General features: G+C 43.6%; 1 protein-coding gene across 1 annotated transcript in view; it reads right to left on the reverse strand.

The window, feature by feature from the left end:
* Window positions 1–26715, reverse strand: part of USH2A (usherin) — a 593484-nt gene that overhangs the window by 255906 nt on the left and 310863 nt on the right. The window contains exons 36-37 of the mRNA XM_075863335.1: window positions 26485–26647; window positions 8696–8875 (exon numbers count right to left, since the gene is read on the reverse strand). Of these exons, the coding sequence (XP_075719450.1) occupies window positions 8696–8875; window positions 26485–26647 (343 nt within the window). The remainder of the gene's footprint in view (window positions 1–8695; window positions 8876–26484; window positions 26648–26715) is intronic.

Here is a 26715-nt window from a genome sequence, read left to right on the forward strand (position 1 = left end):
GACATTGCATTGTACCTGTTTCACCCTATGCTATCGCGCTACGCGGTACGGCCCAGTGGGTCCACACCCCGCGCCATGACAACAATATTATTTTTTATAAACTCAGCCCAGCTACATCTCCTTTTCTGTGTTTATTGTTTACTGGTGAGTTAGGAGTTATGCACATGACTGTATTTTGGGATCCGTATGGGGGGGCTATGTATGCCACGGTATAAAAATAAGGTGGTATACGCAGATTTGGAAACTTACATGGATGTAAGTGACCCAATATACGATATTGTGCAACGTATAATGAGCCGAAATGCATGCGTTCATGTACATGAGGTCTAAGATGGAATATGAAGAGCACATCTGTAAAGGATTTGCCTGACAGAGCTTCTGTGTTGACGCCCGTGGGCAATCAGTCTGCACCTGCTCCTATGTCTGTGAGACTGACTCCATCTTCCACCACTCAGGATGGCAGGCTTAGGTGTGGGAGAGCCTACCACAGCCTGGCCAGACGGAGCTAGCTCCCACCCACTGTCTATTAATACCTGCCTTTCCTGTTCCTCCTTTGCCTGTGATTCTTCTATGCTTGTTTCCTGGCTTGCTGCTGCTGCTTGTACTACTCATCCTCTGCTTATTATTGACCTTGGCTTTCTGACCACTCTCCTGCTCAGCGTTTTGTACTTCATCCTCTCCTGGTTTGACTCGGCTCGTTCACTACTTTTGTTGCTCGCGGTGTCTCCGTGGGCAGCTGCCCCGTTTCCCTAGCTTCTGTGTACCCTTGTCTGTTTGTTTGTCTTTCACTTACTGAGCATAGGGACCGTCCCCCAGTTGTACCCCGTCGCTTAGGACGGGTCTTTGCAAGTAGGCAGGGACTAGTGGCGGGTAGATTAGGGCTCACCTGTCTGTCTTCCTACCCTGTCATTACATAATCACAGGCCCATATACCTAGTCTACCCTGGTCCCTGACACATCTATGGACCCCCTTGAGACCCTGGCTCAGCAGATGCAGGGCCTCTCCCTACAGATCCAGGCCCTGGCTCACAGGGACAACCTGCGTGATGCTTCCCTGGTAGTGCCCCCCACCTCACCTCTTGAACCCCACCTCAAGTTGCCTGACCGGTTCTCAGGGGACCGGAAGACTTTTCTCTCCTTTCGGGAGAGTTGTAGGCTCTATTTTCGTTTAAAGCCCCACTCCTCAGGTTCTGAGAGCCAGCGAGTGGGTATAATTATGTCCCGGCTCCAGGACGGGCCCCAAGAATGGGCCTTCTCCTTGGCTCCTGACGCCCTTGAACTTTCCTCTGTTGACCTTTTTTTTTCTGCTCTCGGGCTCATATATGACGAGACTGACAAGACTGCCTTTGCCGAGAGTCAGCTGGTGACCTTACGTCAGGGTAAGAGACCTGTAGAGGAGTATTGTTCTGACTTTAGGAAGTGGTGTGTAGCTTCTCGGTGGAATGAACGTGTCTTGAGGTGCCAATTTAGATTGGGTCTGTCGAACGCCCTTAAAGACCTGCTAGTTAGCTATCTCTCTGCTGACTCCCTAGATCAGGTTATGGCTTTAGCGGTACGACTTGACCGACGTCTCAGGGAACGACGACTTGAACGTTTTTGTGCCTTCTCCTCTGACTCCCCCATGATGCCTCCCGAGGTTCCGTTGCTTCGTTCTTCCACGGAAGACTCGGATGTACCTATGCAACTCGGGGCCTCCGTGTCCCCCCAACAACGTAGAGAGTTCCGCAGGAAGAATGGTCTCTGCTTCTACTGTGGGGATGACAAGCATCAAGTGAACAACTGTCCTAGGCGTAAGAATAAGCAGCCGGAAAACTTCCGCACCTAAGTGATCATCGGGGACGTCACTTGGGCGCACAGGTACTTACCGTAAAGATGAAACCTAATAAAATCTTGCTTCCCTTTCACGTCTCTTTTGGTGGTAGGTCTGCTACCGGCAGTGCCTTCGTGGATTCAGGGTCTTCTGCTAATATTATGTCTGTGGAATTTGCTATGTCTCTAGCTATGTCATTGATTGATTTGCCTAAACCTGTCCCGGTAGTGGGTATCGACTCCACTCCTCTTGCTAATGGTTATTTTACACAGCATACCCCTGTTTTTGAACTCCTTGTTGGCTCCATGCATTTGGAGCAGTGCTCTGTACTGGTGATGCAGGGATTATCGTCTGATTTGGTTTTAGGCCTTCCCTGGTTGCAGTTGCATAATCCCACGTTTAACTGGAATACAGGGGATCTTACCAAATGGGGTAATGAATGCATGACGTCATGTTTTTCTGTTAATTCTATTTCTCTCCCTGAGGAGGTGAACACTCTACCTGAGTTTGTTCAGGACTTCGCTGATGTTTTCTCTAAAGAGGCCTCTGAAGTGTTACCTCCTCATAGAGAATACGATTGCGCAATCGAATTGGTACCAGGAGCTAAGCTCCCTAAGGGTAGGATATTCAATCTCTCTTGTACCGAACGTGAAGCCATGAGAGAGTATATCCAGGAATGCCTGGCCAAGGGTTACATTCGCCCCTCTACTTCTCCGGTAGGTGCTGGCTTCTTCTTCATAGGGAAGAAGGATGGTGGTCTTAGGCCGTGCATCGACTACCGGAACTTGAATAAGGTCACTGTAAGGAACCAGTACCCACTTCCTTTGATTCCTGATCTCTTTAATCAGGTTCAGGGGGCCCAATGGTTCTCTAAGTTTGATCTACCGGGGCTTATAACCTTATACGCATCAAAGTGGAAGACTGCGTTTAACACGCCAGAAGGTCATTTCGAATACCTCGTCATGTCCTTTGGGTTGTGTAATGCTCCCGCAGTCTTCCAGAATTTCATAAATGAGATTTTAAGAGACTACCTGGGGGTATTTCTTGTAGTGTACCTTGATGACATACTTGTGTTTTCCAAGGACTGGTCCTCCCACATTGAGCATGTCAGGAAGGTGCTCCAGGTCCTTCGGGAAAACAAACTGTTTGCTAAGACCGAAAAATGTGTGTTTGGGGTGCAAGAGATACCATTTTTGGGTCAAATCCTCACTCCTCATGAATTCCGCATGGACCCCGCCTGAAGGCGTTACAGTGCTTCCTGGGATTCGCTAATTATTACAGGAGATTTATTGCTAACTTCTCGGTCATCGCTAAGCCTCTTACGGATCTTACTCGCAAAGGTGCTGATCTCCTCCACTGTTCTCCTGAGGCTGTCCAGGCTTCTGAGGTCCTTAAGAAGTGCTTTATCTCGGCCCCAGTGCTGGTTCAGCCCAACCAAATGGAGCCATTCATCGTGGAGGTTGATGCCTCCGAGGTGGGAGTGGGTGCTGTCTTGTCCCAGGATACCAGGTCCCTCACCCATCTCCGTCCCTGTGCCTACTTCTCCAGGAAGTTTTCGCCCACTGAGAGTAACTATGATATTGGCAACCGCAAACTCTTAGCCATTAAATGGGCATTTGAAGAGTGGCGCCACTTCCTGGAGGGGGCTAGGCACCAGGTAACGGTCCTTACCGACCACAAGAATCTGGTTTTCTTAGGATCCGCTCAGAGGCTATACCCGAGACAAGCTCGATGGGCGTTATTTTTTACCAGATTCAACTTTTTGGTCACCTATAGGGCTGGGTCTAAAAATATTAAGGCTGATGCTCTGTCGCGTAGCTTCATGGCCAGCCCTCCTTCGGAGGAAGATCCTGCTTGTATTTTGCCTCCAGGTATAATCATTTCCTCTATTGATTCTGATTTAGGCTCCGAAATTGCGGCTGATCAAGGTTCAGCTCCCGGGAACCTTCCTGAGAACAAGCTGTTTGTTCCCCTGCAACTCCGGCTAAGGGTACTTAGGGAAAATCATGACTCTGCACTATCTGGCCATCCAGGCATCCTGGGTACCAAGCACCTCATTGCCAGAAACTACTGGTGGCCTGGGTTGCTTAAAGACGTTAAGGCCTACGTCGCCGCTTGTGTGGTTTGTGCTAGGTCCAAGACTCCCAGGTCCCGACCTGCGGGTTTACTATGTTCTTTGCCCATTCCCCAGAGACCTTGGACCCATATCTCCATGGATTTTATCACCGATTTGCCTCCATCTCAAGGCAAGTCGGTGGTGTGGGTTGTAGTAGACCGCTTCAGTAAGATGTGTCACTTTGTGCCCCTCAAGAAACTACCCAATGCTAAGACGTTAGCTACCTTGTTTGTCAAACACATCCTGCGTCTCCATGGGGTTCCTGTCAATATTGTTTCTGATAGAGGGGTACAATTTGTTTCATTGTTTTGGAGAGCCTTCTGTAAAAAGTTGGAGATTGATCTGTCCTTCTCCTCGGCTTTCCATCCTGAAACTAAATGGCCAAACGGAGAGGACTAATCAGTCTCTAGAACAATATTTAAGGTTTTTTATCTCTGACTGTCAACATGATTGGGTCTCATTCATTCCCCTCGCCGAATTTTCCCTTAATAACCGGGTCAGTAACTCGTCAGGGGTCTCCCCCTTTTTCTGTAATTTTGGGTTTAATCCACGGTTCTCCTCCGCTTCACCTGGTAGTTCCAACAATCCCGAGGTAGATGCCGTTCATCAGGAACTGTGCACAGTCTGGGCCCAGGTTCAGAAGAACCTAGAGGCATCCCAGAGCATACAAAAGACTCAGGCAGATAGAAGACGTCCTGCTAACCCCTTGTTAGTGATCGGGGATCTGGTGTGGCTATCTTCTAAAACTTTGCGCCTTAAAGTCCCGTCCAAGAAGTTTGCTCCCCGGTTTATAGGGCCGTACAAGGTCATTGAAGTCCTTAACCCTGTCTCCTTCCGACTGGACTTGCCCCCGTCTTTTCGAGTGCACGACGTCTTTCATGCCTCCCTCCTTAAACGCTGCTCCCCGTCCTTGGCTCCCACGAGGAAACCTCCGGTTCCTGTTCTCACCCCTGAGGGGGTAGAATTCAAGGTGGCCAAGATTGTGGACAGCAGGATGGTCCAAGGCTCCCTCCAGTACCTGGTCCATTGGAGAGGATACGGGCCTGAGGAGAAGACTTGGGTACCCGCCCGGGATGTTCACGCTGGGGTATTGCTCAGGAGGTTCCACCTTCGTTTCCCCAATAAACCAGGTCCACCTAGAAAGGGTCCGGTGGCCCCTCATAAAAGGGGGGGGGTACTGTAAAGGATTTGCCTGACACAGCTTCTGTGTCGACGCCCGTGGGCAATCAGTCTGCACCTGCTCCTATGTCTGTGAGACTGACTACATCTTCCACCACTCAGGATGACAGGCTTAGGAGTGGGAGAGCCTATCACAGCCTGGCCAGACGGAGCTAGCTCCCGCCCACTGTCTATTTATACCTGCCTTTCCTGTTCCTCATTTGCCTGTGATTCTTCTATGCTTGTTTCCTGGCTTGCTGCTGCTGCTTGTACTACTCATCCTCTGCTTATTATTGACCTTGGCTTTCTGACCACTCTCCTGCTCAGCGTTTTGTACTTCGTCCTCTCCTGGTTTGACTCGGCTCGTTCTCTACTCTTGTTGCTCGCGGTGTCTCCGTGGGCAGCTGCCCCGTTTCCCTAGCTTCTGTGTACCCTTGTCTGTTTGTCTGTCTTTCACTTACTGAGCGTAGGGACCGTCGCCCAGTTGTACCCCGTCGCTTAGGACGGGTCGTTGCAAGTAGGCAGGGACTAGTGGCGGGTAGATTAGGGCTCACCTGTCTGCCTTCCTACCCTGTCATTACAACATCAGTCCTTAGAATGCTCTTTGCGTTTATTGGTTAATAAAACTATAATGCCCCCCCCACACCCCGCCGTCATGTTCTTACCTGTCCATGGCGTCCTGGTCCACACTGCTTTCCTCCATGACATATGGCGGACACTCTCTCCGCCAACGCTCCATGCTAGGTCCTATTGCGTGCTGACCCTCTGTTTCCAAAGGGCCAGCACGCATAACAAATTCTCAACTGTCCCTGGTATAAAAGCCCTTCTTGCCAAAACAATTTGGTTCCTCAGGTGTTCCTTGTGTCTCAGCTATTTCTTCTTTTGACTCCATGTGTTCTGACCTCAGCCTGTACCTTTGACCATCTGTGCCTGCCGCCTGTTCTGACCATTTGCTACGATACCCATGACGAACTTCTGCCGCCTGTCCTGAACATTTGCTACATTACCAGTTACGAACTTCTGCTGCCTGCCTTGACCTTTTCTTCACCAGACCACGCTACACCTGTTACATCAGCCGTCACAAAGGGAGAGTAGGCTGGGGGTAGCGACCTGGGGTTCCCCTGCAGGAAAGTCCAGATCCCTGTACAGGGGTTAAAGGGTGAAGACCAGGGGTTCCCTTAGACTTCGCTCCCTGGAGTAGCCCAAGTCAAATCACAAGGTGACAAGGTGGGTTCACACCGCCCCCCTGCTGGGCCCAGTGACAGTCTATTCCACAGGCATCTTGACAAAGACTTGATTTGTAGAGTGGACCAGTCACTAAAATGTGCTCTGTATTAAATAAAGGACAATGGAATAATTGTTGGTGAAAAACATGTTGTCTTCTGAATCTGTCACTTGAATACTCTGGTTTTTCTAATTATTACAGGGCTCTATATATTGTTTATAACTCACTAAATATTTGGTATCAATCCCTTAATGAACACCGTATAATGGTTTTTACAGTGTCAGTTTAGGGGAGTTCTTCTCAAGGGCCGCTTTTTCACATCGGCGCCTCAGAAGATGTTTTCCCGCATCGGGGAGGGTGCTCCTGACGCCCAGGCTGTTGCCAACAGCCTTGGGCTACAGGGCATCAATCGGAGACCACTAGCAGTGGTCTCCGATCATGTTTAACCCCATAGACGTGGCAGTCAATAGTGACCACAGCATCTGAGTGGTTTTAGAGGGAGGAGGCTCCCTCTCTCACCCCACCAGCGATGCAATCACAGGGTGCCGATGGTTTTTATGGCAGCCTGGGGGCCTAACAAAGGCCCCCAGGTCTACCTTTAGTAAATGCCTGTTAGGCCATGCCAGACGCATGGCTAAACAGATGTCTGTCTGTTTTACACTGACAGGCATAACACACTGCAATACAGAAGTATTTCAGTGTATTATAAAAGCGATCAAAAGATTGCATAGTGTAAAGTCCCCTAGTGGGACTAAAAAAAATGTTTAAAAAAAAGTTTCATAACATTTGTAATAAATAAATAAATAAAAGTCCCAAGTAAAAAAAAATTAAAAACCACTTTTTTCCCTTACAAAATACTTTATTATGAAAAAAAGTTACACATATTTGGTATCTCCGTGTCCGTAACTACCACAGCTATAAAACGATTTCATCCTTTAACTCGCATGGTGAACGCCGTAAAAAATAAAATAAAAAACAATGCCAGACTTGCTATTTTCTCTTCATCCTGCCTTCAAAAACGATTGATAGAAAGTGATCAAAAAGTCGCATGTACTCGAAAATGGTACAAATAAAAACTACAAGTCGTCCTGCAAAAAAAAAAAAAGCCCTCATACAGCTACATCGGTGGAAAAAAAAGTGTTTTTACTATGTAAAAGTAGTAAAATATAAAAGAAAAAAAATAGAAAAATTTGGTATCGCCACAATTGTAATGACCCGCTGAATAAAGTTATGTTATTTATACCACACGGTAAATGGCGTAAATTTAAGACAGAGGAAAAAAAATAAAAAGTTCCAAAATTTTCGGTTTTTGTCCTATTGCCCCAAGAAAAAAGTTGAGTAAATTATAAGTACCCCAAAATTGTACTTATAAAAAATACAACTTGTCCTGCAAAAAACAAGTCCATATAAAGCTATGTCGATGCAAAAATAAAAAAGTTATAGCTCTTTTAATGCGACGATGGAAAAACTAAAAAAATTGCTTGGTCATTAAGGTTTAAAATACCTTCGGTATTAAGGGGTTAAATGGAATTGTTGTATATATTATGTACAGGTCACGAAGACATTATTGGTCAGTCACTAGAATGCTCTGTGTCTTGGTTGATAAGACTTGACTAGCAGAGTGGACTAGTCACTCGTGTGCACTCGGATTTGCAGAGGTATCTGGAATGACATCATCTGCAGAGTATCAGTAACTGGAATGCTCTCTGGATTTTATAGCTATTATTACAGTGCTCCATATATCATTGATAGGTCTTTAAGGTGTTTCTAGAGTGGGTCAGTCACTAGATCGTGCTCAGCATTGTATACAGGTAATTGTAATGCGCAATATATTGGATTGGTGAAAAAAATCTGCTAAGTGCGTCAGTCGATGTACTATTAGACCTTGTTCACACGGTGCAGATTTTGCACGTATTTGTCAAGCCAAAAATGGGAATTAAACCTAAACAGAAGAAATATATAAATTAAGGCCTTAAAGTTTCCCCACTCCTGCACTGTGTGAACAAGGCCGAATAGCACTTTGTGTGCATTTTTATTCAGTCCCTAAAATGCTGTGTGTATTATTTATGAAGCCATAAGTTGTAAAGTGAATTGGACACTAGAATGCGATCTGCATTGTGTAGAGTTACAGGTAATACATAGGTCATCTACAGAGTGTATCATTATTATTTGTATCATTTATAGATCACTAAGATGTTATTTCCAATGTGCATTAGTTACCAGAATGCTCTGTGACATTAGACATGACATTATCTTCAGAGTGCATCATTTATTAAATTGATCTTTCTATTCTACAGAAATCGCATGCTCCCAATATTCATTTAAAAATGTGGAATTTAAAAAAAAAATTATATATAAAGCAATAAATGTCTATTGTTGTACCTACCTCCAGGAGGCATTGAGATTATGATGGGGGCACTAGTCACATGACCTTGGCCATTAGAAGCATTTACCCTGACAGTGTATCTAGAGAAGGGAACCAGACCATCGACTAAGACCCATTCATCCTTCTCTTGACTTTGATACAGTATCCGGCTGGAATTGGTAATACTGTGGTTATCATCACCTGTTTAAGGAAGAACAATGTAATAAGGGTTTGGTAAAACAAACAAAAAAAAAAAAGAATATTAAAAAGATGTAACAGTAGCATCAGCTCTTGACAGCAAGATTTGTTGCCAGGATTGTGGGCCTCTTAAAAGCCCATGGGTGGCGTAGGAGCCCCATGATCAGCGGTTCTTGAGAGGGAATCAAAACTTATATGCATAGCAGTGTGACTATCGAAGTCAGTAGGCATCCATTGTGCTAATAGTTTCCAACAGGCGGTCCAGTCAGGGATAAACTGGCCCATCAGATTGACAGGATCCTCCGGCATGCCCAGGTTCTGACACAATAATGGGCGCCTAATGTAACAGGGCCCCGAAGGACCAGCAGAAGACAGAGACATGACTTGAAGCTCTTGTTCCCTAATCTGTAAAAAGATCTCCCAAATTTAATCTAAATTCAGGTGAGGACATACGGTAGCATATGAGCAATCTGTACAACTTCTTAGGGATCCGACAGACAAGGGGACCTGCTACTAATATAAAGTTTTATAATACTGCTCCCTACTCTCCATTAGATTGCATTAAAGAGACATCACTAATAAATTGTATTCAGAATACAATTACCAGGGAAGAACAATGCAGGATTTTCTGGATAGCCATTAAGGAGGTGACTAGTATCATTCGCTCATCAAATTACCAGTTGCAAATATAGGGGCCCTGTGTTGTTTGTGTTTGCCACTGGAACTGGTGTCCTCATATGGGGAAGAAGGAGAAAGTACCAGGGCCCAGGGACAACTGCTACCAGAGTACCCCCTATAGTTACATCCTTAGAAGAACATAACCACTTTTGGAGCCAATCACTCACCACTAGGGTCACTGGTTGATTCATAAATAATCTATTAGACCTTATTGATGATATATCCAGTGTGTACAATGATAATAAAAAAGTTTTTTAGGAATATAAAAGTGGACGTGCGCATATTCCGTATAGGTGGTGTGGCAGGTCCATTATCTTTGGTAGGCCCAGTTTGATGAGGAGTCCAGCCCTCCAGTACAGAAATCTGCAGCTCCTAGCCATAGCTAATAGAAATAGGTCCCAAAACAGAATCCTTTCTCCATTATCTTAATGTCCTAATTGGCAAAACTATATGACATTAAGCAGATTCTGAGTCCAGTGGTTGAAACAATCTGGAAGAAAGTTGATAACAGCAAGAGTAGGCAAATAAAAGTACAGATTCGGTAAACAGATAAGCAGCAACAGTTTTTAGCATAAGGCAGAGATATGGTCAGGAAACAATCCAAGTTCGGTACACAGACAAAACGGCAACAGTTTGTAGTGTAAAGCAGCAATGAGCTAGACTAAAGGCAGGAAGCTCAGTAGTCCAGCAAGGAGGAAGTGCAAGGGCCAGACATATAGGAAGACAAAAAGGTGAGACTAATCAGGTAATCAAGGCAAGGAATCTCAAGAGGCAAAAAATCAAGATAACCTAGACAATAGATTCAGCGTTGTACCTGTCCAGCATCCCTAGTAGCTCTGTGAACAGAGCTGCTGTCTAGAACACGAGAGTTTCTGGGTTCAAATCCTGACAAGTAGAAAACCCCTCTTAGTGACTGTCACTAGAACCTATGTTTTCTATGCACAAAATAATAATAGGTATCATTATCTACCATAGCTTCTACTGTATAAAGTTTTTATATGATACTGCAATTAAACTGTATTTGCATGTGGCTCAGTATCTGTGTGTCAGGTAGGGTGAACCCTCACAATTTACTATATTGAGCGGTTTTCAATGAGATTCTTGGTCCCTGAATCAAGGTTAGATCTACAACTCTTAGATCTACCCTTGATTCAATGAGATTCTTGGTCCCTGAATCAAGGTTAGATCTACAAGGTTAGATCTACCCTTCCCAGACGGCAAAAAAAGGCTAGAAGCACTCGCTGGGTCTCTACTTTACATTTGGCTTTAATAGTTTCCTCAACTATCCAATTCTTTATTCCTCTTTCATTTTTCCTCCCCAAATCTACATAAAGCACTCCTGGCAGGTCTATACAATCCACCCTTTACTTCACACATTGGCCAATTTGTTTCTTATACTTTATGAGTCCCATAATTTTGTTGATATTATGTGGTTATTATATTATATATGACTGGATTATACCTCCTTATAAAGTATTATATTAGTATATAAATGACATTAAAAAAAACTAACCCTATTCTGATCCTCTGCTAAGGGTTACGGCAAGTTTATCCAAGGCTTATCCTTAGCCGGAGTGGGGCCCCTCTAGAGCCATACTACTATACCGGCGGGAACAGAAGACCCGTCAATGTATTGTACGGAAAGCTCTACACCATCATTTTATATGACCCAGTAGCTAGTTGATTCTATGTATGTCTGCCGCCAAGCTTGTGATAGCATTGAATCATAGGATACATAGAAAATCCAGTTGAATATCTTAGACTAGTGTAAACTAGAAAATAGCTTAAGAGATCTAAGGGAATAACTATAAAAATCTTTGAAAATCACTGCTGTCAGAAAACGAAAATTGGGTATAAAAGGAAAGAAGTGACACTGGTTATCATCGTCTACGCAACACTGGTCCTGAATCCAGTCATATATACATTCTGAAGATAGTGGTATCTTGGCCACAGGTACGGTAACATTAACCAGTTCTCAGTTACACAAATGTTTCCAATTATTAATCATACATGGAGCGGTTTAATGCACCCGTTCCTCTCGTGGTCTTCTGCATCATCTAGCAATGACCAGACGTGATATTTTGGTACCCAATAAAACCCGGCAGGATATGTCTGACCAATTGAGCAAACTCTATACCTGTTGTTTAATTAAAAAGTTTAAAGCACACAAAACTTGACAAACCCCCCCCAAAAAGACAAAATAGCGACTCCACCAAAACTTCACCTATCACACCCCCACGCACAGTTTCCTGTACTGGTGACACCATTATACTCTGTGGCAGAAACTAGGAGATTCAGTAACAATCACTATTTCATATGTTTTTTATGACCCACCAAGATACTATGCAGACCCTGGTGAAGAAGGGCTTAATATTATGTTATCCTGTCCCACCGTTGTGTTGAATAATAAGTGATATCCAGTCCCTTGTGTCCATAGGTTACCTATCTCGCCCTATGATTCCAATTCTTCCATAGTACTTTTGTCTTCCATGCTGACAGAAAACTACATGCAGACAACTAATAACAGGCTGGGCCTCTTATTACTTCCCTAATCGACTTTAATTGTAGAAAAAATACAACAGAGCTGCTCTCAGATGGCAGCTGTTCTGTTCCCTTTGACTGTCATGAGCCAATCACATTGAAGATTCAGTGTACCGTCACAACTCACTGACATCTCCAAAAATGTCCTATCACAGTGCTATGTAAATTTTTCGTCCGTGGTGACCCAATGATATACTATGTGACAAAGACTCAGGAACTCGGTAACACCTCTCATAATCTCGATTCGAAGGTGTTCAGGCCGCAGTAGGTTTCGTATGAGTGCATGTGTAGGGACCCAACCCGTGTAGTATAAGAAAGGTACAATGCACATTCTTTTTTTTTTCGTTATCCAAAGATAGGTTTTTAATATTCGTAATTATGCCAGTTTAAGTGCGATGTTTCGGACATCTCTGACCTTCATCAGGCTGTATAGAAATAATATAGGATTTATATATCTTTGGATAACGAAAAAAATTGGTGTGCACTGTACCTTTCTTATACCGCTCATAATCTGCTACCACAGGGCCATGTAGAGATTCTCATACCTGGCGACCCAGAGATATACTAAGTGTCTAATAACCAGAATCTCAGTGACACTCATTATTTCAGATATTCAGTGATCTATTGGGATACTATCCAGTCCCTGTAGAATATCTTCCCTTGTATAGAGGACTTAGCCATCTTACTCTATGCTCCTATTTCTTCCATAGTACAGTTGTCTCCTGTGTGGACATACAAATAGACTCAATCAATCAATCAATCAACCAGCCAACCAACCAAATCACATTTAATTTCTTGTTCCTTCTCTAATATTCTTTAAGAGTACAGATCTGCTGTCACATGGCAGCTGTTCTACTCGATTAGCACACTTCCACCAATCACAATCAGGATGCATTGTAACATCCCCCTGCCTTGCATCTTCCAGTCAGTGGAGGAAGCTGTGTCCTAGACAGCTACCCCTCTTACCTATGGGCAGGGCTGAATTATAGGGCTTACAAAAGGGTCAAATGCCCCAGGGCCTCCACTATCTACGGCCTTCCACCACCCACTTTTTAAAGAGAATTGTTTTTTTTTATATCTTGTATATCATTTTCATCTTTCACTTGTAGCCTGCCTTTTCTGAGATATTCTCCCTGCCCTTCCTTCCAAAAAAGAGAAGTGGACCCTGTTATGCCCATGGGTAAATAGTATACTATATGGCATATCGTTTTTTATTGTTTGGTTAGTGTAAATCTACTACCCAAGGGGCATACTATAGAGGCAGACAATAGGGCTGTTATGGGACACTTGGATAGAAGTTACCCAGCCCTGTTTGGTCCCATTTGCTGGGTGGTGAGAAGACGCAGGTCTCCCCAGAGGAACTGTTAGCAAGTCATAGGATGCAGAATGGGATCAATTGTCATGAAAATGCCGTGAAGGGAGGACACAGACCATCCAGGACTTACTTTCTTGGATGGCAAAACCCAGCACTATAATAGGGGGCCCATTTTGATCCTTGCTATGGAACCACCTCTCTATGGGACCCCTTTTTTTAACCTTTCCGTATGCAATACAGAGGCTTTGCTGTCTACAATAAAGAAGCCATTGCATCCAGTATGTTCCTTGGTTATTCGGTTTCTAATGCCAACGGGTTAAACTAGCAAAGCAAACAAATCCAGTTGAAATCTTTCATGCCAAAGGTTTTAGATTAATGCCGTTTTTAGCAATACATATATTTTTTCATAAGATATAACACGCTTGAGACAATTTCATCTTAGAAAGTCTTGCAGCAATGCCCCGTTACTGAGCACACAGGCATTATGTAAATGAAGATTATCTCACTTTTCAATTGGTGTTCATCATTCATGGATGCCAACAGAGATTTTGGGCTCCCTGGGGAAGTTCTCCGAAAGGTAGCCAAGGCAGACTTAAAGGCGGAAATCCATAATCAAATATCTAGATTGATTGTGTCACTTGCACTTGTATTGATTTTAATTGGACTGGCCGACCTGAGAGAATAATATAAGTGTGTCTGCAACTGATTTATGGGAATAAAATACATCCTATTGTGAATGGTAAGCAGATGGTATAGTTTAACTCTTTCCCTGACCTAGTATGTTTTATTACAGATAAATTAAATGGATTACATTGAATTCCCTTGTGTTGATTTCATTTATTTGACGAACCATAGTGATTTACAATGAGACCTCCAAGTTTCATATAAATTATTGGTTACGTAAAGTTAACAATGGGATGACCTTCTATAGTAAAACTCATGTAATCTACAACCCAATGCGCCAGAATTTCTGCAAAACCAGGACATTAGCCCAAACTAGAATATAAATCATTATGATCCAGACCCAAAGATTATGTTCACATGGTACCAGAGGCGTCGATAGAGGCAGTGGCAGATCATCATTAGGGCGGTTCGGGCGACCACCCGGGGCCCGAGGCTCCCGGGGGGCCCATGGCCGCCCGAACCGCACGGACCCCCTCATGCCCAGTGGCGTTGCTAGCACCGGAGGGGGCCGCGGTGCTAACGGCAGTCACATTCATTTGTATCTGAGACCTCAGGACTCAGATACAAATGAATATTATAGCCTGCAGGACTGTTAGGCCTGCAGCCTATAAGGCGCTGGGAAGCCTCCCTGCTCAGGCTGGCGTGATGAGGTACTGCATCACGCCGGTCTGCGCATGCGTCTAGTCCGGAGGATTCACATGCGTCCAGCTGGAGCGGCCGCCACGGGGCAAGGTAAGTATATATTCAAGGAGGGGGGGTGCTCCGTTACACTATATACAAGGGGGAGTGTTGGGTGGCCCTATATACAAGGGGGAGGGGAGCGCTGTGTGACACTATATACAAAGGGGGGAGGGAGTACTCTGTGACACTATATACAAAGGGGAGAGTGCTCTGTGACACTATATACAAGGGGGGAGTACTGTGTGCACTATAAACAAAGGGGGGAGCGCTGTGTGCACTATAAACAAAGGTGGAGCGCTGTGTGCACTATATACAAAGGGGGAGCGCTGTGTGCACTATATACAAAGCGGGGAATGCTGTGTGCACTATATACAAAGCGGGGAGCGCTGTGTGCACTATATACAAAGCGGGGAGCGCTGTGTGCACTATATACAAAGCGGGGAGCGCTGTGTGTACTATATACAAAGCGGGGATTGCTGTGTGCACTATATACAAAGCGGGGATTGCTGTGTGCACGATATACAAAGGGGGAGTACTGTGTGCGCTATATATAAAGGGGGAGCACTGTGTGCACTATATATATAAAGGGGGAGCACTGTGTGCACTATATACAAAGCGGGGAGCGCTGTGTGCACTATACAAAGGGGGAGCGCTGTGTGCACTATATACAAAGGGAGCGCTGTGTGCACTATATACAAAGGGGAGTGCTGTGTGCACTATATACAAAGGGGAGTGCTGTGTGCACTATATACAAGGGGGAGCGCTATGTGGCCCTATATACAAGGGGGGAAGCGCTGTGTAGCCCTATATACAAAGGGGGAAGTGCTGTGTGACCCTATATACAAGGGGGGAGGGGAGCGCTGTGTGGCACTATATACAAAGGGGGGAGCAGTGTGAACCATATACAAGGGGAGAGCGCTATGTGGCCCTATATACAAGGGAGAGCGCTAAGTGGCCCTATATGCAAGTGGGAGCACTGTGTGTCCCTATATACAAAGTGGTAGCGCTGTGTGACACTATATATAAGGGGGGAGCGCTGTGTGACACTATGTACAAAGGGGGAGGGCTGTGTAGCACTATATACAAGGGGGTCTGTGTGGCGCTATCCACAGCGGTATGTGTGTTGCGCTCTTTACAGTGGGGGCTCTGTGGCGCTATTTACAAGAGGGGGAGGGCTGTATGGCGCTATCTATAGGGGGCTGTGTGTAACACTCTCTACGGGGGGGATGTGTGTGGTGCTAGCTATAGAGGTGATGTGTGATATATACAGTGGGCTGTGTGTGGCACTATGTACAGAGGGCTGTGTGTATGTGGTGTTTTACAGTGTATGGTATTATTATATTCAGGCGCGCAGTGTTTGGTGCTATTATATTTAGGGGCACAGTATGTGGTGCCATGATAATTTTATTTTCGTTTATAGGTGTGGAAATGTTGGAAAAGTGAGGAGCCGAAGACATCTGATATTCTGCAAATTCTGCAGAAATGGGTCATGGCCGGGAGAAGTCGTCATGAGCTCTGGACCGGATGGAGAAGAAAAGAGGAAAAAAACTACTAGAATCTGAGATGTCGTCACCTGTGAGTCACTAGATTTATAGAGAATCTATCACCTCTCCTGACATGTTTATTATAGGAAATCCTTGTATTTCACAAAAAGTATTTTTGCAGTCCAGGACTGATAGACAATTCCCCTTGTCAGGAGGATGTGTCCCTGCATAGTGTGATCCTGTCAGTATGTAGGGACACAGCCCTGTGACAAGGGGAATCGTAACACCCATTTGCTAATGCTTGCCCAAAAAGGTAGTGTTAACAATAGTTACGTCGCGACAGGGAGGCGGTGCGGAAGGGGGGCCCAAGTTTGGGTAACAGCCCAGGGCCTATAGTCTACTTAATCCGCCACTGGATAGAGCACAGGAGGTGGGAAAAACACATCTGAGTGGGCCCCAAACCAGAGGCGCATTCGGCCAGGTCAGGCTTACATAAACAGCATAGTTTACTGTGCTACTTTGTTTCTGTAAAACTCCATAGCAGTAAATGGGTGTTATGGAAAAAGCGTAGCATAGCGAACTACGTTATGTAATTTTTACGCTGTTTACATAACTTCCATTCACAGTAGTGTCTCTACTGTGACTGCCCCGCACAGTTTAATACCCCTATAGTGCCTACCCACACAGTATAATGCCCCTGTAGTGCCTACCCACACAGTATAATGCCCTTATTGTTGCCCCCAAAGTATTAATCCCGTATAGCTACCCGCTATACTGCTCCTATAGTGCCTACCCACACAGTTTATTGCCCCTATAGTGCCTACCCACACAGTATAATGCCCCTATAGTGCCTACCCACACAGTATAATGCCTTTATAGCTGCCCCACACAGTATAATACCTTTATAGCTGCCCCCACACAGAATAATGCCCCTAAAGCTGCCCACACAGTATAATACCCCTATAGTTCCTCCCACACAGTATAATGCCCCCATAGCTGCCCCACAACAGAATGACCCTATAGTGCCCCTCAAACAGTATAATGCCCACATAGCTGCCCCCCATACAGTATAATGCCACCATAGCTGACCCCATGCAATATAATGCCCACATACGGCATAACTCCCAGACAAGCAGAGGAGATCTCTCTGCCCCTCCAATCTGTGCAGTGTGTGTCTGGGCGCAGATCGGTGTGATGAAGTTACTGCATCGCGCTTGTCTGAGCGGAGACACTCAGTGCTGGCGTTACACAGTGAATGCTGGAGCAGGGAGCGGATGTCTCGGACGCAATGATAGCCGTTGAATGGTCTGGAGACCACGTGGGCAATGCCATGAAGAGGCCTTCATAAGGGAGCGTCACACTGGTCCTATTCCCGGGATTATGGTGTGGGGTGGCATAATGTACAGTAGCCGGAAACCCCTCTAGCCTTCATTTTATGTACACTAAGGCCTCATGCACATGACCGTAGCCATGTGCACGGCCGTGACTTTCGGGTCGGCCGGCCTCGGACTGTCAGCCGCGAGCCGCCCGCAAATCGCGTGCCATGCACATGGCCACGGCCATTATTTTCAATAAGCCCGGACCGCAGAAGACGGCCGTAATAAGACAGGTCCGTTCCTTCTGCGGTGCGGGCTCCCGGGCTATGCATGGATTGTAAAAACTACGGTCGTGAGCATGGCCCCATAGAAATGAATGGGGTCGCAATTCTCCCGTGGATTGTCGGGGGAATTGCGGCCGCAAAAGCACGTTCGTGTGCATGGGGCCTAACAGCTCGGCGTTACATTTATTTGGTCCTAGAACCAGTGGTTCGGCCGTTTCCCCAGAGTGTCCCAGAAGCCGTTTTTCAACAGGACAACACCAGGCCGCATGTTGCTCGTGCTACTGTGAGCAGCTTGCGTGGGCTAAACGTGCAACCATGGCCTGCAGCATCTCCATACTTGTCTCCCATTGAGCACATCTGGGACATCATTGGTGGGCAATTGCAAATGGAACTGGCAGCAGCCAATCTTGATGATTTGCATGCCCAAGTGCATTCAACGTGGCATAACATTCCTCATACAACATTAATAACCTCATTAATAGCATGCCAAGACGTGTAAGTGTGTGGATTTCTGTGCGTGGCGTTCCTACTCAATACTGAATAAATATACATGTTTGGAATATTTTGTTTCCATTTTTTTAGCAATTGCATATCATTAACATGTCTAGCGATCCTCTGATTTCCACAATTCCAAAACTCTTCCTTCTTGGTGTTGCAATTTCAATGTTGAGGTGTGTATATGTAAAAGCAATATTGCTATTGCATTGCTTTCCCGAACTGATACATTAAATCACTCAGTCATTGCTGTGTAAACAGCACTTAATGGGTTTCTTCAGTAATGTCTCTCGCATCCTATTTACACCCAGCATACCTGTACCTGTATAGAGAATGATGTAGAAGTGGTATTTTAGGAGTTATATGGTGAACCTACAATTATTGTATCCAAGAGTAAACCTCTTGTTTAGTGTAGATGTATGACAAAGACATACACTACCGTTCAAAAGTTTAGGGTCACTTAGAAATGTCCTTATTTTTTAAAGAAAAGCACAGTTTTTTTTCAATGAAGATAACATTAAATGAATCAGAAATACACTCTATACATTGTTAATGTGCTAAATGACTATTCTAGCTGCAAATGTCTGGTTTTTAATGCAATATCTACATAGGTGTATAGAGGCCCATTTCCAGCAACCATCACTCCAGTGTTCTAATGGTACATTGTGTTTGTTAACTATGTTAGAAGGCTAATGGATGATTAGAAAACACTTGAAAACCCTTGTGCAATTATGTTAGCACCGCTGTAAACAGTTTTGCTGTTTAGAGGAGCTATAAAACTGACCTTCCTTTGAGCTAGTTGAGAATCTGGAGCATTACATTTGTGGGTTCGATTAAACTCTCAAAATGGCTAGAAAAAGAGAGCTTTCATGTGAAACTCGACAGTCTATTCTTGTTCTTAGAAATTAAGGCTATTCCATGCGAGAAATTGCCAAGAAACTGAAGATTTCCTACAATGGTGTGTACTACTCCCTTCAGAGGACAGCACACACAGGCTCTAACCAGAGTAGAAAGAGAAGTGGGAGGCCCCGCTGCACAACTGAGCAACAAGACAAGTACATTAGTCTCTAGTTTGAGAAATAGACGCCTCACAGGCCCTCAACTGGCAGCTTCATTAAATAGTACCCGCAAAACGCCAGTGTCAACGTCTACAGTGAAGAGGCGACTCCGGGATGCTGGCCTTCAGGGCAGAGTGGCAAAGAAAAAGCCATATCTGAGACTGGCTAATAAAAGCACACAGACATTGGACAGAGGAAGATTGGAAAAAAGTGTTATGGACAGACGAATCGAAGTTTGAGGTGTTTGGATCACACAGAAGAACATTTGTGAGACGCAGAACAACTGAAAAGATGATGGAAGAGTGCCTGACGCCATCTGTCAAGCATGGTGGAGGTAATGTGATGGTCTGGGGTTGCTTTGGTGCTGGTAAAGTGGCAGATTTGTACAAGGTAAAAGGGATTTTGAATAAGGAAGGCTATCACTCCATTTTGCAACGCCATGCCATACCCTGTGGACAGCGCTTGATTGGAGCCAATTTCATCCTACAACAGGACAATGACTCAAAGCACACCTCCAAATGATGCAAGAACTATTTAGGGAAGAAGCAGGCTGCTGGTATTCTATCTGTAATGGAGTGGCCAGCGCAGTCACCAGATCTCAACCCCATAGAGCTGTTGTGGGAGCAGCTTGACCGTATGGTACGCAAGAAGTGGCCATCAAGCCAATCCAACTTGTGGGAGGGGCTTCTGGAAGCATGGGGTGAAATTTCTCCCGATTACCTCAGCAAATTAAGAGCTAGAATGCCAAAGATCTGCAATGCTGTAATAGCTGCAAATGGAGCATTCTTTGACAAATGCAAAGTTTGAAGGAGAAAATTATTATTTCAAATAAAAATCATTATTTCTAACCTTGTCAATGTCTTGACTATATTTTCTAGTCATTTTGCAACTCATTTGATAAATATAAGTGTGAGTTTTCATTGAAAACACAAAATTGTCTGGGTGACCCCAAACTTTTGAACGGTAGTGTATGAGCAAGGAATTCATTAAAGTGAACGTCCATCTTTTAACATCATATCATTCTGTGTTGATTAATTTCCTAATATATCTTTACAGATTTCAGAGCACAGTTTTTCTGACACAGAGCTCCTAATCTCTAGTATAACAACACAATTAAATGGTAAACTTTAGCCACCACTAGAGGGAGTTTAGAAGCTTATTGCATACTGTATTTACTCTCCATAATAAAACAATGAGCTCCTAAGCTCCCCCTAGTGGTGGCTGCGTACAGCTGAAACCTGTCACCTATCCTGACATATCTACTGTATTTTAGTCAAATTTTGTCCAAACTTGTACTTCCCATAAAATAACTGGAACATATTTTTTTAGAACTGTACTTTGTGCCGTTCCTCTGTTATTTCTCCTAGAATTTTATGAATAAATTGATAACTGTGTGTTTCCATCCCCTTTGACAAAAAGAGGCGTGTCCCTACACAGTCTCACTCTTCAGCACTGATTGGACATTGTCAGTCTGTGTAGGGTCACACCCCCAACTGGTTACACCCAGTTGTCCATTTAAACCTAAATTTCCAGGAGGAAGAATAGAGGAACGACACAATGTAGCATTCTAAGAAAAGATGCTCCAGAATTGTTAGTTCATGAGGAATACAATGATTTACTCAAATAGACAGCAGATGTGACAGATCCTCTTTAACATTATAGTTATGGAGAGAATTTGGAGCTCTGCACCAGAACAAGGGAGCTCCAACTACTAAAAGGGTGGACACTCGCTTTTTAAAGTCATGCTTACCCAGAACCGAAACGGAGGAGCGGAGAGAGAAAAGCTTTATACTTTTTCCTCTTTTTTGGATTTGATCCAAGTTCTGGCTGAAAAATATTTGTGACAAATGCGCTAATACCTTATGAAAGGAAAAACTCACAGTACAAGGCAGATTCAAAGGGAACCTTACATTACGGAGTCGGGGTCCCTTTAAAACCTTTTGCCAATTAATTTTCCCTTCCTGCTTCAGTACCTACCACCTGTCAGTTCCTGTCATTTATTTCCAGTTTACCTGCTGTAGAAATTAGCAAACTAGATTGTTAAGATGAAAGAACGCGCCTGATTCTTAAGATCAGCTTTTCCACCGCTAAAATATGCAGGGAGTCAGTTCTTTAGTGCCGTCAGGAGATAAATGGCTGGTTTTCCTTGCTGAAGAATATATAATAGTTAAAAAGTCACTTTTTTCTTCTAGCTGTACATAAATCACAGAACTAGTCAATATTTAATAATGCTTGCCTTGGATTGCAGTCCCTTGATCACCCCTGTCATGTGTAATAGCTCCCTCTTCGATATCTTTGACATAAAAGCCCGGCTTTACTGCAATACTAACATGTAGAGGGTCATTACAGATCGACATTTACCTTAATCTGTGACTGCCAACCATGAACCGATAAATTCCAGAAGATTCCACTGGGAGAAATCAGTATAGTTCTCAGTGGAAAGAAATGAAAGAAAATTCTGCCGAGAACGGAATACATTTTCTACAAGGGCTGTTTGGCAAATGGGTCCTGACTTTTTCAAAGTTCTCTCGCTGCAAAGACTTGCAACATTTAATGCCGATTTGACGGCTTGAACGACAGGCTGACAATCGCCGGTGATGCGATGTGAAGGAAGAGGCAGAATTTTCACAAAAAACAAAAGCAAGATGAAACATAAGACGTATCATTTGTGCATTATTCAACCTTCTGTCTGCGCGGGTAGTGCCGGACTTGTCACTCGTCCAGCAAAAATGTTTTTACTTTTTCAGATTTTTTTTTAAACCAAATCGATCATCAGTCCTACAACTCATAATGTTACAAGTGCTTCACAGCAGAAGACATCAAAGTGTTCATTGCATAAAAAAGGGGACAGAATAAGCTTTGAACGAGGTCAGTGGAGACTGCCTATCATATATTAAACGCTGCGGCACATATGCTTCACAAAACGGTACACAAAACAGGGCTTTTATATCATTCTTTGGGGATCGTAGCACGGGGGTTTTTTTTTTCTCTAACATAGAAGAAGCAAGAAATAAAATAATAGCGCTCTATACTGCTAGCAAATCTTTTTGTCTTGTTATAGGCAAGAGTTGTTTTTGAAATTTTGAAAATAATTTTTGTATATTGCTATTAAAATTCTGTTGGGTGGAAACGGACAGTAAAATTCTTTGTGATGATTTACCATCCTGCTAAAATGTGGGGTTATGTATTTAGATGTCCCCACTAGAACAAAAATTTACAAAAAAGGGAAACTCCGGATAACAACTGTAATTGTTCGTACATAGAAGGGAGGGATCATAACAAATATCAAAATGGGCTCCTCACTATTATGCTGGGTTTTGCCAACCTGGACAGAAGGTTCTGGTGTTTATTTCCCCCTTTATACCCCTTTTCATTACCGTTGGGCCAATTCCCCATCCCCGTGTTTGCTATGATTGTATTTACTCCGGAGAGGGAAGTCCTGCCATGAGACCAGGCAGGACAGGGTCCCCTATTTACAAGGGTCCCTTATCAGCCACATGCCCTTATTTATGAGAGAGTCTTTTTGATTCAAAATGATAATTTCTTTTAGGTAAGCCGTGTTACAGAGCATGTGGTTTCTCTTTATTAGGGTAAAATCTTTGGGTCTATAGACCTCTCCATATTCTAGACTGCTTTATAATTTGGTGAAGTAGCAAACTAAAACAAAATGACAAACAATTTTTGATAAAAAAAACCCATTTACAAATAGAAACAAAAAGAGGCGAGGAACCTGCCTGGAAGCTTACAATCTATAGGAGGTATAGGAAGTAAAACAATAGGTAAAATGTAATGTCTCTGCAGCAGGGCCAGACATAGATACAGTATATGGGACCTTCACTCTTCAGCCATAGATCACCCCCCCCCCCTTTTTATAGAGAATACCCCCTATGTCTCTCCAACAATTCACCGTAATTGTGAACTATAAAATGTATTAACTTACAATTTATTCCTTTACTTGCAATTTAATAGGCAGTAGGAGGCTACTTTTAAGGTGGCAGAGGGCTGGGCAGGTCGCACATATGGTATGCCCACCCCTGCTCTGCAGGGCTTCATACCTGTGGGCCTGGCTTCTCAGTGACTGGGTCTTTTCCCAATAGGATACAATATATCTCAGTTGTAGCTAAATACCTTGATCTTCGTATTCGTTCCTCATTACTGTCCCATGCAGTCGCTCTGGCTATATAAACCTGTTCTGTTAGCTCTGATTCTTGATCATTAGTTTCTATTTTGAATTCCTAATCCTGGTTACATCTAGCCTTTTGATCTTGACCTGGTTTTATGTAGATGCTAAGCTTGCCTGTCCTAGACTCTGATATTACCTCTTCATTGATGACCCGATTTTTTCACCTGCGGTTATCAAATACCACTTGTTTCATTGCTTGACCCAGAATGTTTCATGGCTGACCCTCGTTTCTCTGCACTTTCAGTGGTAAACTATATAAAGCCGACCTACCCCTATATAACCTATATACCCCTAACCCCTTACTGTGACCCACCTTCAGGGACTAAAAAGCAGCTTCAGAGACTTTTCTTGCCTGAGCAAGAAATATATTAGCTTGTCCCAGAATAATGACATATTGTAAAGTTACATATAAGACACATATTATTCAGGGGTGCTCAAAGTAACAAATCACCCAACCATCATCTATACAAACACATATATAAGTTAATCGAGGGCACCCTGACACTCAACTGCTCCATCATCCCCCCATTCCATTCTACTGCCTTTAGTCACCTGGAACCCTGATATTTGCAATTACACACAACTTTTTACAAACCCTTTTGTTTATAAGGGTTTTCTGAAAATAAGCACATAGCAAGTTGTCCCATTGCTGGGATGCCCAGTGATCTTCTGTATTCTGCTGGAAAATCTGGCAGCAAATGTTCAATTTACCTTCAGCGTCACCATAGGGGGAAAGTAGCATTACATGATGCCCACTGAACTCAATGGACTGCACTGTCATGGATCCCTCCATAGAGAGAGAGAGAGATGGTCTTCATAGCCGCTTTCTCCTACAGTTAATTGTTGATGGTCTGGAGTGAGGGATTCCTGATATTAAAGGGGTTGACCCACCATTTAATATTATAGTCAATGAATAGATCATAACAAAAAAAAATTAACACGGCTTGCCATTTACATGCCGATACAAAAACAATCCAGTGAAGACATATGACATTTACTTACATAGTATGGCACCACCTGGGGTTTAAAGTATATATCAATGTGAATGTCCACCTAATGAGCTCAGTGCTGCTGGAGACATATGCTCAGCCATTCCCCTCACAACCAGGTCTCTGCATAGTGATCCACTGATCACTGCAAAGCAGCCAATAGAAACAACCTTCTGCCTTGCTTGTCAGGGAAGGCGCAGAGCATCTGCAGTAGCATTACAGTAAAGCGGAGGAGATTCCTTCTTTTCAGCTTGTCAGGGAAGGAGCAGAGCCTCTGCAGTAGTATGGCAGTATAGCGGAGAAGACTTCTTCTCAGCTAGTTAGGACAGTAAAGCTCTGCATCCTGACAACAGAAATGAATCCTGCACAAGCCTTCCCAGTCTTTATTGTTTTATTTCACTATATTTTTGTTGGTTTCTAAGAGAGGTGCATGTTGTGAATGTCACACAGTATACGTCTTCATTACTCTGGATCCCTACAAGGCCGGCCTTAGGTTGGATGTCGCCCTGTGTGGGACACTCTATCACTGCTCTCCACAAAAATTAAACATATATATAGACACACACATACTGGAACATATATACAGTACGTACATAAAAGCACATATTTAGACAAACAGGAAAAAAAATAAATATATATTTTATATATATATATATATATATATATATATATATATATATATATACACACACACACACACTCTGGAATATATACATACGTAAATATATAGAGATACAGACACATATATATTTCCACACACACACACACAAATACATAAAGGCATATATATACAAGCACATAGATACATTCACAAATAGACCCATATATACCCACACAGGCACATACATACACAGTACAGATAATGTAGTCAATTTGACCTGCAGTCCTATGTAACACCACAGATAACACAGTGATAGATTATTTTCATACATTAATTGGCATTAATTGGTTAAAGTTTTATAGATTACCATATATGAAAATGTGGTGTTTCCCTTAAGGGGCAGCATAGTATATTAGGGTCAGCTTAGTATATAAGGGCAACATAGTATATAGGGGTAGCTTAATATATAAGGGGCAGCATAGTATATAATGGGCAGCATAGTATATAAGGGGCAGCTTAATATATAAGGGGCAACATAGTATGTAGGGGGCAGCATAGTATATAGGGGCAGCATAGTATATAAGGGGAAACATAGTATATAAGGGGCAACATAGTATATAAGGGGCAGCATAGTATATAAGGGGAAGCACAGACATCTTCAGTATTAAAGTAGAACAAATAAAATTAACATACACTTACAAAGAGACCTATAAACACATGCAGACACATGTATAGACACATATATAGACACACACACACACACACACACACACACACACACACACATACACACAGAGACTCTTACAATCTCTCCTTGCAGACAGGATCACAGGCTTCTTGCAGGACAGGCTGTGGGTGGAGCTTCCTCCTCTTCCCTTGCTCCTCTGCTCTTGTTTACTCCGTGTGTGTAACTAGGAGCAGAGCACAGAGTAGAGGCAGAGCCCTGTGCACTTGCACAGGTCGCACACCCCTAAGGCCAGCCCTGATTACCTATCTGTAGGGGAAGTAAGAAAGGATTATATTGTCTGCTGCTAGAGGGGGAAGGAGACTAATTCAGCTCAGAGCCCCTCCCCAGCAGCACAGATTAGCAGCACCAAGGGGTACACAGGGAAGCGGAAAAAGATGAGAAAGGCACTTATATGCTTAAAACACTAAGAATTACTTTTAAACAGCTATTAACAGAATTTCAGGGGACAACCTCTTTAACTCCCTAATAGAGTATTTGAAAATTGGTTTTATAAACCTGACAAACATTTTAAGGACAAAGACAATATAATGACGTAAGATACCACATATTAGTTACCTTTTTTTTCATAAAACAACCCAGTGAAGATGACATAATATGTAATATGACCATTGTGCTTTTCAGGTCCTTGCCATTTCAGCTGGACATCCTTTGGACCATTTGTGTGAACATTGACTGAAACATTTCCTTCTGGCTCAGATTCTTGAGTGTAGGCCTCAAACTGTTGAGAAAAAAATAGATACAGCATAAATCTCTGTTTGTCCTACGTAAACATCATATGTATCTATG

The sequence above is a fragment of the Rhinoderma darwinii genome, chromosome 4, assembly GCF_050947455.1.
Source record: "Rhinoderma darwinii isolate aRhiDar2 chromosome 4, aRhiDar2.hap1, whole genome shotgun sequence".
In the NCBI taxonomy this organism is placed as follows: domain Eukaryota; kingdom Metazoa; phylum Chordata; class Amphibia; order Anura; family Rhinodermatidae; genus Rhinoderma; species Rhinoderma darwinii.